This window comes from Lagopus muta, chromosome 12, assembly GCF_023343835.1.
Source record: "Lagopus muta isolate bLagMut1 chromosome 12, bLagMut1 primary, whole genome shotgun sequence".
Classification (NCBI taxonomy): Eukaryota; Metazoa; Chordata; class Aves; order Galliformes; family Phasianidae; genus Lagopus; species Lagopus muta.
The window spans coordinates 1,421,218-1,436,000 of NC_064444.1; the positions used below are offsets into that span (position 1 = coordinate 1,421,218).

General features: G+C 50.4%; 3 protein-coding genes across 3 annotated transcripts in view; 2 read left to right on the forward strand and 1 right to left on the reverse strand.

Moving 5' to 3' along the window:
* The first annotated feature begins 157 nt into the window (after positions 1–157).
* Positions 158–3,845, forward strand: PABPN1L (PABPN1 like, cytoplasmic). The gene is made up of 8 exons (XM_048958811.1): positions 158–265; positions 725–899; positions 1,372–1,480; positions 1,876–1,940; positions 2,088–2,194; positions 2,405–2,492; positions 2,584–2,729; positions 2,845–3,845. Exons 1-8 carry the CDS (start codon positions 246–248, stop codon positions 2,882–2,884), a joined length of 750 nt encoding a protein of 249 aa, XP_048814768.1. The 5' UTR covers positions 158–245; the 3' UTR covers positions 2,885–3,845.
* Positions 3,846–4,937: 1,092 nt separating this feature from the next.
* Positions 4,938–7,521, reverse strand: TRAPPC2L (trafficking protein particle complex subunit 2L). The gene is made up of 5 exons (XM_048958813.1): positions 7,438–7,521; positions 6,812–6,984; positions 5,970–6,057; positions 5,784–5,863; positions 4,938–5,119 (listed from the first exon to the last, which is right to left on the reverse strand). The coding sequence occupies exons 1-5, from the start codon at positions 7,468–7,470 to the stop codon at positions 5,074–5,076; spliced, it is 420 nt and encodes a 139-aa protein (XP_048814770.1). The 5' UTR covers positions 7,471–7,521; the 3' UTR covers positions 4,938–5,073.
* A 30-nt stretch (positions 7,522–7,551) lies between these two features.
* GALNS (galactosamine (N-acetyl)-6-sulfatase) overlaps positions 7,552–14,783 on the forward strand; it is a 43,104-nt gene continuing 35,872 nt past the window's right edge. The window contains exons 1-4 of the mRNA XM_048958809.1: positions 7,552–7,691; positions 11,133–11,256; positions 12,447–12,521; positions 13,519–13,621. Coding sequence (XP_048814766.1) covers positions 7,587–7,691; positions 11,133–11,256; positions 12,447–12,521; positions 13,519–13,621 — 407 coding nt within the window. The 5' untranslated portion in view covers positions 7,552–7,586. The remainder of the gene's footprint in view (positions 7,692–11,132; positions 11,257–12,446; positions 12,522–13,518; positions 13,622–14,783) is intronic.

Genomic DNA, 14,783 nt, shown 5'->3' on the forward strand with positions numbered 1-14,783 from the left:
GCACCCAGAAGAGCAGCGGGGCGGAGCGGAACTCGCCCGGACGCGAGGCGGTGGCCGACGCCGGGTCTCGAACTCGCGTCCCGCAGGTCCTCCTTCCGCCCTGCCAGCAGAGGGCGGGGCCGTGCTGTGATTGGCTGCTGATGTGTGAAAGCGGCGCTCCGGCGGGAAAGGCGCACGTGGCGGTGCGGGTCGGCGTGCGGCGCTGCTTTGCTGGGCGTCGGGCGGCTGTGCGCGGAGCAGGCGGCATGTTTGCGGGCAAGGCCAGGTGGGTGTGCGGGGTGGACGTGGGATACAGCTGGTGCGGGGTGCTGAGAGGCCCTGCGCTCTCAGAGCCGAGGGTTTGTCCCCGAGTTGGGAAGCGGTGAGCTTGCTCTGGTCGGGATGGGGCAGCGTGCCCTGCTGCTTTCTCTGTTTGTCCTCTGCTGCGCTGCCACCCGTGAGGCTGGTGCTTGGTCCTGGCCTTTTGGCTCAAAGGAAGCTCCCTTCTGCAGTTTTCTGAGCTGGGCAGTGCCAGTGAACCGGAGAGCTCTCAGTAGAGCTTATTGCTGCAGCGGTGGGCTTTTGTTGCAAGCATACCTGCAGAATCGAGAGCAAACAGCTTTGGAGGTGGTTGCTTTTCCTTCTGCTGAAAGTACCCTACAAGCTGTGCCTGGTTAACATCCTGCTTTTGTTTCTGTGTTAAATGGCTGTTTGTTGAGTTACTTCTCGCCCCTATTTTGCCCAGTCCTCTCTTCTTGGACTCTTCTGGGATCTGGTGGCAGGACCCAGCATCCATAGCAGCAGGGGAGGCGTCCTGGGATGTGCCGGAGGTGGCAGCTCTGCAGAAGGCTGCTGATGATGGCTCAGACCACAGCCAACCGGAGGAGGACAGCTTGGAGGAGCTGGCTGTGCAGGACCCTGTGAGTGTCTGGCTGAATGTAGGATCAGTCTTCCCCTTTCCTATAAGGAAATAGGAAGCCTCCTACATCTCTCTTTAAGCACTTCAGAAAATTAAGAGTGATTTTTGGGCTCCTGTTGTTAAAATCCCTGAGCTGAGAAGCAGGAAATTGAATAGTCACTCTCCTGCTGTTTGCCTTTCCCTGTTCAGATGTCTGCTTGGCTGGGCTGCAGTCACTGGCTCCTGCTCACCACTAGCTTCAATCTCTGGTTCTCTCTGGCATTTCTGCTTCTGGGACACCTCTGCTGCAGCACTGCTTTGTGGGCAAGCACAAGGAAGGAAATGTTTTTCTCACTAGTGGAGCTGAGAGCTGAACTCCCTTTACTTGAGGCCGTTGTCCCTTCTCCCTAGCCTGGGAGCCTGTTGCTTCAGCACAAGGTGGGGAGTGGGTCTGTAGCACGTGCTGCTTGCACAAGCTGTGGTTTGAGTTCCAGGAGCTGGAGGCCATCAAAGCCAGAGTGCGGGAGATGGAGGAGGAGGATAAGAGGCTGAAGGAGCTGCAGCTGGAGGCTGAGAGCTGCCTCCTCATGGGCTCAGAGGCAGGTATGGGCTGTCCCTGGGTTCTGCTGTGCTCCCCTGGGTCGTGGGGTGTCAGTGGGGTTGGGGTGTACTGCTGTGCCCCTATGGGCAGCCCCACACCAGCTGGGACCAGGCAGCTGACATGGGGGAGGGAGAGGGTGCCAGGCACAGCACGCTGCTGTCACGTGTTTTATCCACCTCCCACCTTTGCGAGTTGAGATGCAGTAGATTAATTAATTTCAATGAGGTAATTGAGTTGAGCGCCTTCAGGTGCTGTGAAGAAATTGCCTTGTGTTATTCTTATGCAGAGAGAGATGGGGCAACAGGTGGAGGAGGAGGCTGAAGTGTGGGGCTGGGGATGCCCAGCCTCTCGCCCTCTGCAGGGCTCCTCTGTGACAGCACAGCCTCCATCTCTGCAGGTCTGTTCCAGAGGACGACTGAGGGGAAGGTGGAGGCTGACCAACGGTCCATCTATGTGGGCAATGTAAGTGAAGGCTGTGGAACAGAGCCCAGCCTGCTGCTCCTCGTCTGGCAGATGTATGCCGTGATCCCCAGCAAGGGGACCTGGCCACTGCCCTGCAAGAGGCTGGCTGCTCCCAAACCCGATGGAACACGAGGGCTGTGGCTGCAGGTGGACTACGGGGGCACGGCAGAGGAGCTGGAATCTCACTTCAACAGCTGTGGCCGGATCAACCGTGTGACCATCCTCTGTGACAAGTTCTCAGGGCATCCCAAAGGGTCAGTGCTGGGTGCATCCTGTGACACTGTAGGAACAGAGCTTTTGCTTCCTTTAAAAAAAAAAAAAAGAAGGCAAGGCATGGCTTGAGTGTTTGCAAAGGCAGGGATTTATTGTCCCCTGTGGGGGCTGGCTGTGCCCTGGGGGGGGGGGGATGCTGCTGTCCCTGGCGCTGGCAGCATCCCCAGTGCTTTGCTCCCTGTTCCTTGAAGGTATGCATACATCGAGTTTGAGCAGAAGAGCTCTGTGAAGGCGGCGGTGGAGTTGGACGAGAGCATATTCAGGGGCCGTGTCATTAAGGTCAGAGCTGGGCAAAGCCCCAGACCACATCCATCCATCCATCCCAGCCCCTACAACGCAGAGCTGCTGCTGAGCCCCCACTGCCTTCCAGGTGCTGCCCAAGAGGACCAACATGCCTGGCATCAGCAGCACCGACCGTGGCGGCCGCCGGGGCCGCTTCCAAGGCCGGGGAGGGCTGATCCCACGCTGGGGGTACTATGGGGGGCAGCCCCTGAGGCTGCGAGGGAGGACATACAGGTGAGAGGTGCTGCGTTTGGCTGGTGGGGCTGAGTGGGTGGCTGTGCTTTCAGGCTGCTGATGCCTGGTGCTGAGCAATGCCCCCGAGCTCCAGCGTGGTTCTGTTTTTGCCTAGGGGTCGGGCCAGGCTGCTGCCTTGGTATTTCCCGTATTAGAAAGGAAGACTGCGCTGCCCTGGAGGTGCCGATGGGACCGAAGAGATGGGATTGGAGAGATTTAAAAACAAACAAACAAAAAAATGCCTACCCGAGCCAAAAAAAAAAGATTAATTTTAAAATGCCATCTGCCTGCCCTGGGGATTACTGGTGGCAGCTGAGTGCTGTGCAGCTGGAGCTGGGCGCGAGGGGGAAGACTGGATCTGCTCTGTTGGCATCCCAGGAGCCATCTCCTTATCTTAGGGCTTGTTTTTAAAGGGAAGACTTTGTGTTAAAGAAGGCAGGCTGGGAGACCACCATCGCAATGTGAAGATCTGCACTGCAATCTGTTTTATTATGTGATTCTCACGCTGATCTTTCAGGATCCTTGGTTAGGGTTCTTCTCGCCCAGATGAACTGGCTCCTAAAGCAGCTTTTCACTGCTCAGGGCACTGCCAGACTAAAAATCCCACTGAGTTTTGTTTTCCTTAGGACTTCAGGATATATAGATGTATATTTTAAAGCTCGGGGCCTTACCTCTTGTGTTGGTTTTGCACTTTGTCCAGCGTGGGCTGTGCTGCTGAGGCTGGCCTTGGTTTCCCTGTCTGAGAGACCCTTGGGCTCAGGCTACAAAACTGGCTTCTACAAGGGCTCTGAGCTTTCCTTTAGTAGCTTTGTCAATTAGAGAGGCTTAATTTTTAATAAAAACTACTTTGGAGTGTCTGGATTGCTTTGTGCTGAGTTGAGGGATAGGAAATGCAGAACTCTTGTCTCTGTGAGTGAGAGGAGTGAAGACTTTTATAGGAAACTTTCAGCATAGCAATGTACAGCTGTGCCTTGTTTAGATGGTGGGAGAGGCTCAGATGCTTTCATCTCCTTATTTGACAGCTTCTTGTTGATTAAATGTATTTGAGTTCTGTCTGAGAAGGTAATGTAAATGTCACTTATTTTTAAAATAAATGATCCTGCTGTGTGAACTTCATCTGCAGTGAGACCGTGCTGGCTGTGTGCTGATGCTCTGCACTGACCTGGCTCTCTCCAGGTTTCCTGTGTCTCTTGGAACTGTGTGGGGTTTTGTTCCCCTTGCATTTCTAACTGGCCAGGTGCTTTTCTAGTCTTTTATACAGAAATAGCTGCTCTTGGTTTGGTACTCTTTAATGAGGACAGCTTGGAGCCGCAGGGGGAGGAGATGCTAATAGATTAGTTTGGGATGAGGCAGGCAGCTGTGCAATCCTGCTGTCTTAATCTCTTGGCATGGGTTTATCCCAGCTGCACTACCTGTGCTCCCTGACCTGCACCACAAATACTGCTGTGTGCACCAACCCTGTTTCAGTGAGCTGCAAAGCGTTAATAGCAGATACTGTCAAATCCAGGTCACCTCTGCATCTGCCTCGGAAGGCAAGATGAGTGCAGGACTCGAGCAGGTTCAAGGTGCTGTTTGGGGCCAGCTGTTCGCTGTCTGCCAGTGTTCTCAAGTATGTCAGCACTGGCTGTGGTTGCAGAGACCTGGAGCCTTCAGCTGGCTTGTGCTGTTTTCTCTTTCCAAGACCTACTGGAGTAAATACACATAGAACTGAGCGTTCCCAGGAAGGAAAAACAGGGTAAGGAGACCAAGTATGTTTGAAATAAGCATTGCTTCTCACATTCCTGATGCAGAAGCAAAGGGGGCTGGCAAACAGCAAAAGGCCTGCTGCTGCTGCTGTGCTCCTTTGCATCAGAGGAAATGCTCTCAAGCACCAGCACTTGTGAGGAGCAGTGTCACTATCTGTGCCTCTCAGCTGACTGAAATCTGGGCTGACCCTAATAATAATCATCTCTTAGCTGTCTCTTGTGCAGCTGTGCTCGCTCTAATCACAAGCACAGTGGGAACTGCTGTCTTTCCACAAAGCCTGATTTCTACAGAAGCATCTGAGTTGCAGAGGAGCACAGCTGCGTGCTTTTGTGCAGGGAACAAAGCTCATCTGATGCTGCTGACCTTCCTGAAGGAAGAGCTCTTGCATGTTATCTGAAGGCTTGAGAGAAGCAGAACAGGGACTTCTGTGCTGTGTAAGGTTTGCAGGAATAGAGGCACATGCAGAGCTTGCAGGTGTCAGGTTTATTTTACATAGACTGAAAATATTACACAATGAAACCAATATATACATCATGCTGTAGGCACACTCCTGCACACAGGGAGTGTTCTCAATGCCTGGATCAGACTGGGCAGAGCCTCAGCACACCTGCATCATCATGGAGTTCACCATGTTATCAAAAGCCCTAGGGAAGGAAATAACACAGCATTAAAGGAAGCTGCTAGTTCTGCACACCACATCTCTAAACAATACCAGTAGCTAGCAATGCTTCTTATTGGCTAATGAGCTGGCTTTCCTCAGGCTGAATGCATGGTTTCACTCTAGCTACAGCACGTTCTGTTGAGTGAATAATGGCTTTAATTAAACTGAAGTAAGGACAGGTCTTCTCCTGGCCAAGTTTTCTTGCCTAAGCAATAGCAACATGCATTATTCACATTTCCTGGGAGATTTCAGTTTAGAAATAGGGAGCAGTAGCCCTCACAAGAGGAGTTGTGTGTGGTGAGGATCCTTATTCAAGGAGAAACCCTGGGCAACTGCAGTTGTTTGTTCTGTGTAACCTCTCTACGTACTGCAGGGAACTTCTTCTATCCCAAAGGCTCCTTTTTCCTGAGTCAAAGTTTCTAACACCAGTGCTGAGGTGGGGGAGAGAGAGTTCAATGGAACTTCTCAAGGGGCTATGGAGAGTTTCCAGCTATGTGGTAATGACCCAAAGACAACACAGCTGTTTTCCATCTAAGTGGTTACAGCATGTAGATCTGAACTGGGCAAGCACAGGGATTCCATGCCTGGTCCTGCTGCATTGCAGATGCAAGTCCCAGAAAGATGACAAAGGTGCTCAGTCCACTCACCTGGAATGGATACGGTCTCCTGGGTTATAAAAGGGGTTGCACATTATGTCTGTGTAGGAATTATGCAGCTTTCGGAACATCTGAAAAGGGATTGTGGTTTAATTAATCTCTTTTTGCTTCTCAGCACTTTATGAATAAGCAGAAGGAACACTGATGTAGCAAATGGTGCTGATTTCCTGCACTTACACTGCGGATCTCATTGTCCCGAAGTGCTGTGTTTGAAGAATCCACCACCATGACAAACTTCACCTTCGAGTTTGTCACGTAGCCGTATCTGTGCAGCTGTTAAGGAACGTGTTATGGAGGCCAGCAAAGCAACTCAAACAAGGCTGGGACGCACACAAACAAAAAAGCTGAGAAAATACTGTGTTCTTACTGCACTCAGCACGTAACTAGAACTAGATGAGGTAAGACAGACATCAGGTTGCTCCCCTTTCTCCCTGGTGCTGCCACTTTTGGTAACTCCAGATCAAGCTCGCTTCTGTTCTGGCCAGCAATGCATGCCTTGCACTTCAGAAACAGTCTCCCATTAGCTGCTTTGGGTTTCTCCTTAAGAGCTGTTTCAAGGACCCACCTCATCTATTGTCATTTGTCAGGCTGCAGTCAGAGACCTGGAGATCCTCTAATATCATTGTGATCTGGAACTCCAAAAATCAATGACCGGTTTATGAAAGCCCAGAAATCAGGTCTGTTAGAGCAGATGACCTCCATCTGCAGGATTCAGACAAAAAGCCAGACAGTGCTCAGAAGGTCAACTCTGTGACTCAAAAACATTGGGACAGCTGCTGAACTGAACAAGGGACTGAACCCAATCCTTTGTGTGATAAACTGGGTTGCAAACAAGTCTGTGCTTCTTCTGCTAATGACTTTAACGCGGCACCAAATGGGAAGAGGGGTTTCCCATACAGAGCCCCTTGCAAGGAAGGTTATTAAATACACTTGGATACAATTGTAGTGGATGTCAAATACCAACACCTGCGGAGATGTGATTGCAGGGTGACCACACCTCTGAGACATTACAAAGATACACTTTGTAGTCTTCAGTTGGGTAGAGGAGCCCTAAATAGAGCTCCCTCTGATCTACCATAGCCTTGCCCATGGCAGAGATCTTCTCATCCACGACGTCCAGGGAAGTGTGCACGGTGTAGTGGAACTTGAGCTCATTTTCTGTCGGAACGCTCCGGATGTAGAGGGGGTAGTTCTGTGGACAGTGACAAATCATGCCAAATGTGGACAGATTCTGCTCCTGTAATATGGCTAACACTACTGGAGTGCTTTCACACTAATCCTGTCTTGCACCCAAAGCCAGCCCGCCCCTTTTACCTCCCACAGCACCTGCAGAACAGACCTGTCTCCATACGCAGCTGCACACTTGCACAGACAGCACCCACAGCACTCCCACATCAGATCTCCCTTTTACTTGGGTCTGTCCCCACGGCCCTGCAGGAAAGCCCCTGTCCCAGCAGCGGATCTGGGCCCATCTCTCTCCAGGGTCCTTCCCTCCCCTCCCCCGTGTCTCTGCCCGCCCCTCTCACCCTTGCTCCTGACCCACAACGCCAGCCCGAGTCCCCGCCCCGCGCACGCCCCTTTACCCACACCTTGTTCCCCTCCACCCCCCCCAGGACCCCTCACGCGATCCCGGCCTCGCCCCCACCTCCTTGGCGATCACGGCGATGCACACCGCCATCTTGTCCCCGCCTCCTTTCCGCCTGTATCACGTGCCGGGGGAGGGGGGGGGAGAGAGAGAGGGAGAGAGGGGGGAGCGATCACGTGACGCGGTCACGTGAGGTGCTGCCGGCGCGCATGGCGGCGGTTGCCATGGCGAGAGCGGTGCTGGTGCCGCTGTGGCTGTGCTGGGCCGTGGGCTGCGCCGCGCCGCCCAACGTGGTGCTGCTGCTGATGGACGACGTGAGTGCGGGCTGGGACGCCTGGGGGGGCACCTGGGCCTGGCGGACGTTCCATATGCCCCATCATCCCATGAGGCTGGTGTCACCCAGCAGGGGCCTACTGTGGGCCTACTGGGCTGGGCGGCGCGTGGGGCAGAGCGGCTGTGGTGCTGGGAGTGGCACTGAGGGGACAGGGAGCAGCAGGGAGAGGCTGCGGGGTGGGCAGGGCCCTGCTGGGCAGGCTGTGAGTCTCGGTTGGTGGAGGGTGGGGCCCTCAGGAGCCATCAGATTCCCTCTGGTCTCTGGGGAATTGGGTTGGGAGGCTCAGGAGTTCGGCAGGGCTGTGGGCTGAGCCCCAGCTTGCTCGTGTGTGTCCCGTGATACAAGGTTGGGGTTTTTGAACAGGTTCAGCAGGTTGGCGCCTTCACCCTGCTGCTGGCTGGTTCTGGATGTTCTCTTCAAGCATTTATAAAGGGCTGTGAATGGGACGGATGGGATTTGTGTTTTGAGAGCGCCTCGCACGTTTAGCGGGCATGGTGGTGGGCTCGGGTTGGGCTGGATGATCTTAGCAGTCTTTTCCAACTTCAGTGACCTTATGATCTATTTGCTTCCTGATGTTCTGTCTGACCACCACTTCAGAGCAGGTCTCTCCCCAGTGCGTGCAAAATGAGGTCATTTTGTATCCAGGTCTGCATGTGGTCCCAGGTGAACCTCCAGGTCCAGCAGTTTGCTGCATTCATTCCCTCTGTCGCTTGAGCAGCGCGTGTGGGACAGCACGTGGGTAGGGACTGTGTCATGACTCGTGGTCAGAGGCCTTGGGCACAGTGAATCAGGCACTGCCTGGGGGTTGGTGTGATGGTCTGGAAAAGTTTGAGTGAAGTTAGTGACTACTTACTGTGAGAGCTCTCACAGTAACTCACAGGGAGTTGATTTCTTTCTCAAGGAAAATAGCCCTTGGTAGGACAAGGGAATGGTTTTAAACTGAGACAGGGGAGGTTTAGGTTGGATATGAGGAGGAAGTTTTCAGCCAGAAGGTGGTGAGGCACTGGCACAGGTTGCCCAAGGAGGCTGTGGATGCCCCATCCCTGCAGGCATTCAAGGCCAGGCTGGATGTGGCTGTGGGCAGCCTGGGCTGCTGGTTGGTGACCTGCACACAGCAGGGGGTTGACACTAAATGGTCACTGTAGTCCTTTCCAACCCAGGCCATTCTATGATTCTGTGATTCTATGATTCCAGTCCTTTTGAGATTTTCTGTAAAAGCGGAGACAATTTGAAGGTGTTCATGCAAGCTTCTTTTTGTTCCTGATTTGTGGATTTCCTGCTGAAAACAAATGAGACTTCTCAGGTCTATAATGTCAAGCCTGAGTATAGGCGTTTTGGAAGTGGCACTTACACACACACCACCTTATCTAGAAGCTGGTCACCTTATCAGCTTGTTCCTAATGACTGAGTGATTAACTCCACTATCCTTGGCAGAAGAGCACATTCATTAACTGGTAAGTGTTGGAAGGTGGGATGTTTTTGGTTTCTCCCAACACTGATGGAATTATTGCTAAGTGAAGGCTTGGCATTCTAACCTACACAAATAATTGTGTGTACCTTCCACTACCAGAGATGGATGCAGAGGCCAGCAGCACCGAGTAAGGTGCAGCCTCAAATATAGGCAAACTCTGATACCTTGCAGGAGATGTTTTAGAAACTCAAATATTCCTCCTGAAGAGCTGAATAGAAAGAAAACTCAAGTGGTTAAACAGCAGATATGACCCTGGGTTCAGTAAATCACAGATACAGAAGTGCATTTGTTCTCAGCGCAGGCTGGAGTTGCTGTCATTGTCCTGCTTTGCTTCTCCTCTTCTTTTCCTGTCATCCTTCACATGTGCTTGGATAGAAGTGCATTGTGTGCTGTGCTAGGCTCCTCAGAAAGCTGCTGAGGGTGGGTATGTGATTCAAAGCCTGCTGGGCTTCCTTCTCCCTCTTCAACCTGCCTGTCTTGCCGTTGTTCTCGTAGCGTTTCCATGCACTTGTATGAAATGATTACTTTCTTAATGGCCAGTTTAGCCACTGGCAGTCTATCTTAATTTTCCATTCAGGAGTATTTCCCCCCAAGCAGGGATTTGTAATTTTCAACTGGAAGCTGTGTGGGACAGCAGTGATCCCGTTCTGGAAGTGTTGGTACAGCAGAAGACGCGGCGAGGCACAGATCCTGACTGGAGTTTCTGTGAACTGTTGGTTTATTTATGTGCTGTTCATTACAAGTGCATCTCCACTGTTGTTTTTCCTTTGATCCTTTGGTTACTTCTGTGTCCCTGTGTGCGAGTCAGAGCAACTCAGCATTCTTTTCTTCTTTCTTTCGTGATGGTAGAGACGGTGAAGGACTGAGGACTGGGGGCTGATCTGCTGAGTCCATTTCAGTCCCACACCCTGGTGTTTGGTGGGGCTGTTTAATTGCTCTTTGCTGAAAGTTCAGCAGCCTGCTCTGCAGCTCTCCAACACTTCCCTTTTCCAAACCACAGTGCTGCAGTGCGAATGGCAGACTCTCAGGTGGGACCAGACAGATGGCTTTCTCAGGATGGAGATGCATTACGCCCTGTGTATTAGTTGCTCACCTGATACACATCTGTATTAGAGAAAGCTATTGCCTTTTTTAAAGCACAATATAATCTCTAGCAACCGCAGCGCCTAATTGCTCATTAAGTTGTTCCCTTCCAGAACCTTCTGTTTTAAGTCACTTACTTTTATTTGTGTTATTACCAGTAATAGTTTTCAGCAGTGAACGCAGACAGCATGACAGTAATTTTACAGCTCTCCTGGATGGGGACTTTGCAGCCCCACTGTGCAGGGAGGAAGGCACAGACCCAAACCCCCATTGCAAATAAGCAGGCTGACATATGATGCCTCTGGCAGGTTTCCCTTCAGAGCTTGCTTTTAAAACAAACATTTTCCTGCAGCACTGGATTCTGCTTTTGAATGCAGACCTTTTCTTTGCCTTAATAGTTGTGTGTGCATGGACGGAGCAGACTGAGAGGATGCAGGGGTCAAAGATGCTGAGCCGAGGGCTGGACAGCTTGGCTTGCAGCTGTGTACCAGCACTGAGTGCATGCTGTGTGATGTCCTCCCTGCTATGTGTGCACTCCAGGCTCTGGAGTGAGAGTGAAGACATGAGGGCTCCTGACCTCCTTCTGCTACAAGTGTTTTCATGTCCACTTGATCACAAGCAAGTCGTTTCACCCCTGTGTGCCTCAGTTTCTCATTTTCAGTGGAAGCTGTGATAGTTCCCAGCTTCGCAGGGCTGGCGAGGATCAGTTTTATCACGGCTGTGAAGTGCTCCCTGAGCAGGGAGATGAGCTCTATGCAGGTTTAGGAAGGAAGGGATAAAACCAAAAGTTTTATGTGAGCCCAGCAGCATTGTCATTTGTGGAAGGGTAGAAGTACTTTCACGTATTGCGGTGTGTTCTTCTTGCAGATGGGTTGGGGTGATTTGGGAGCTTTTGGAGAGCCTTCTAAGGAAACTCCTAACCTAGACCAGATGGCTTCAGAAGGGATGCTTTTCCTGGATTTTTATGCTGCCAGCCCCCTCTGTTCCCCATGTAAGTAAACCTGAGCTTTAAACTAGCACATAAGAACGCCACCTTCTGAGATTGGGATGTGTGCCAGCATCTGACATGAGCTAGCAACCAAACCAGTGATTACCCTCAGGGCAGAGTTTGGATTTGGTGCTTTGATCTTATCTGTTGCTTCCTTTTTATTTATGTTTTGATTGCAAACCCTTCAGTCTTAAGTTCTTTCAAAGCTGTATTTTAGTGTTCAGATCAGTTCAGCTAAAGGACTTCATAAAGTATTCTGGTTTAGCATTCTAGACTCATTTTTGTTCATATTTTGGGGCAAGCAGGCAAAGCAGTATCTAAATTGCTGCTGAGCAAAGGAAGTGTGCAGTTTGTCTGATTCCACTGGGTTGGGTGAGACTTTTGTGCAAGGAATGGCAGCATGCTGTGTCCTGCATCCCCTTGTTGACCCTGATGTCCAGCAAGGTTACTGGGGAAGAGGCAGGAGAGAAACATTGGAGTTTGAGTGAGAAAGGTTATTTATTTATAATCCTTCTTGTTTGTTTGTTTTCTATGCAATTCCCCCCCAGCTTTACTAGCAGACAAGAACTGAAACAGAAATGAGGAACAGGGCCTCTCTGTTTGGATTCTCCTTTAGGAAATCATTTGTCAGTGTGCTCATGACTGTCCTTTCTCAGAAGAGGCACTTAGAATGCAGCAAAGTCTCACTAAGTCCAGTGGTACTTCAGCACGTGTTTAAACATCTATTTAGATGTTCCCTGAGTCAGGACCTGGCTTTTATTGCCAAAGCTGGGCAGTTTCTTTTAGTTCACTGTTTATGACTTCTGTCCAGGCTTAGCCTTAAGCTGAGTTTGTGGTAGGATTTCCTCTTAAATACCAATGCCAGGTATTCCTTCTGTAATTGCTGAGATAGGAGGGCTGCTGTGCTTACTGTTGGAATAGCTTTTCAGCAGTGGGTGAACTAATTTAATAGAGGGGTCACGTTTTAATCAAGCTTGACCTGGAGTAGCTCTAATGGTGTTGTATAGAAACGTGGCTGTCTCCATGGGCCAGTGAGGAGGGGATTGCTCCAAATGTGGCTGACCCCAGTAACTGGCTGTGTCTGAACACCAGCATGCTTTGGTCATCATGCTGTCCTCAGCCTGAATGTGGTAATGCTGGGTGTGAGCACACAGTGCAACCTGCCATGAAATGACTTGTGTTTGTTTCTGCAGCACGGGCAGCGCTGCTGACGGGTCGCCTCCCAGTCAGGAATGGTTTTTACACAACGAATGCACACGCCAGAAATGGTACGGCCTTCATTCCTGCTTCCTTTTCTGATTTCTTTCTCTGCTTTGCAGGAAGTTTCGCCTTGCACAAAGGCTTGCCATGGTTGTCTTCTCTTAAGGGCCTTCCATGGTAACGCAAATAGATTACCAGGTTAATAAGTGTGAGATTTATTATTTCCTCCTCATCAAGCAGAAAGCACTCTCCTTTGAGGAGGCACAAACAAGGCTGGTTGTTCTGCTTGTTTCTGCTGGCTGAGAAGTGTTTCCTCTGGGCAGTGGAATTGGTGCCTGGTTAAACAGAGGCACGTGGGGCTGTGTGTTAACACCCAGAGCCAAGCACAGGCTGCTCACCTTGCATTCGGTGTGGCTTTTCTAACTCCTTAGGAAGGGCCATCTTGTAGCCCTGTTGTGCCTGTGCTGCTTCAAAGAGTAGCCATGCATGATATCTCTGGGTTGATTTTGGTTCCAGAGTCACAGATGCTGTGTGAGGCCAACAGGCAGCAGCTACGTGTCAGTTCATGCAGTATCAGCCAGCATGCACCAGAGTCACACCTTGTATCCTCAAGGGCCACAGAGGGAAATGCTGTTTCCTTCAGCTCCTGTGGTCAGAGCCAATCTATCCTTTGATTTAGGAAAGGAAACCCCTTCATTTTAGGTGACATACAGCAGGTTTGCAGAAATAAAGGCAACTCTGCTGGACACCTGAAGCATCTGTTTTCTGTTTGATCCTCACTCCCTTCTGCCCCTTTCCTTTCTCTTTCAGCTTCTTTCTGCAATGGCAGCCCCCCTTATTTTTTTTATTGGAGAGGAGTTCTCTCTTTACTTGAGAGATTATTTGCTAAATCAACTTGCCCCCTTCATCTCTTGCTCTGGGAAGACTTCCAAAGAGTGATAGTGCTGCAAGTTCAAACTAACTGCTCTTTCTCATCCAGTAATAATACTTCTAATGATGGGTGGCTGTGAGCTGTTTGCTGTCATAACTGTAAGAGTCAGTAAGGTTTGTGTTTGTTTTGCACAGCATACACACCGCAGGATATAGTGGGAGGAATTCAAGATTCTGAAATACTGCTTCCAGAGCTGCTGAAGAAAGCTGGCTACACCAACAAGATCGTTGGCAAATGGTAAACTTCTTAAGATCTCTTCCTTTGAGCCTTCTAGGTGTGTCTATGTGTCGTCAAGGAGCAGCAGGACAACCTGAATCGGAGGAGAAAGACATCTGAGCTTCAAAACAGGCTGCCTTTCCAAATCTGTGGTGGATCCTCTCTCCTGCTGTGATCAATTTCCGAATTGAGTGTTAGCATTACAAGTACATACATACATCTGTACACATGTATAAACCCTGCAGCTCTTTGTGCTCTCATCCATGTACCACACTACTTAATTACATCCAGAAGTGCCAAGATGTTCTGTTGGAGCTTGCCTTCGGCTCCTACGTGCTTTTTATCTTTGTCCCCTGCTCTGAGTTGCTCTTTTTTTTAGTAGACTGAATTGTGCAAGCTTTTTTGGGAGGCCGGGGAGGGGAGAAGTGTATGGTACAGAAATAGAGATGCAGATGCTTGAAGATGAGTGGATTGAAACCAGAGCCACGCTGAAGCCTGTTCACTTAGCGTAGGAGATGAGGGTGGTGGGGAGGGACTTGGCCAGGGCAGCTGATACTACCAGGTGTTCTAAAAGAGCCAGAGATCTGATGCAGCGCTCCCTTCACGTTGTGCTTTGGCTTTGTTGACTTTCAGGGGAGTACAGCAAAATCTTAGCAGGTGTTTCGTAATGTCTGTGAAGAACTGGGAAGGAAAAGCCTGAGAGGTGTTGTGTTCAAACACGGGCGGTGGAATTAATGGTGTAAGAGTTGAAACTGGTGTGTTTGTTAACATTCAAATTTCGAGCGTGCTTGTGGGCTCTAATGGAATCCCACAGGGCCTGGAGCTCTCTGATCACAATTTGGAACAGTGCTGTAATAAATAAATGTATAAATAGCAGCTTCAGAACCACACAGACCCCAGCCAAGTACTGCTTGGTTAACAGAGTAATTGTTAATGAAGAGACTTCAGACAAGATTAGCGCTGGGAGGGGGGATGCTGTTTAGAACAGTGATGGGATGCATTTTCCTTAGCAGTTTTGCTACCAAGTTAGAGGAGAGCAAGATGGGTTTGCAGTTGGATTCAGTGGTGCTGCTGAAATCAGAGAGAAAGCAAACTAACCAAAGACAGTGAATTATTTATCATCACGGATCCGAACGGCAGAGTGGCCGTGAAGAATCGGCTCAGTGGGCTGAAAGCAATGCGA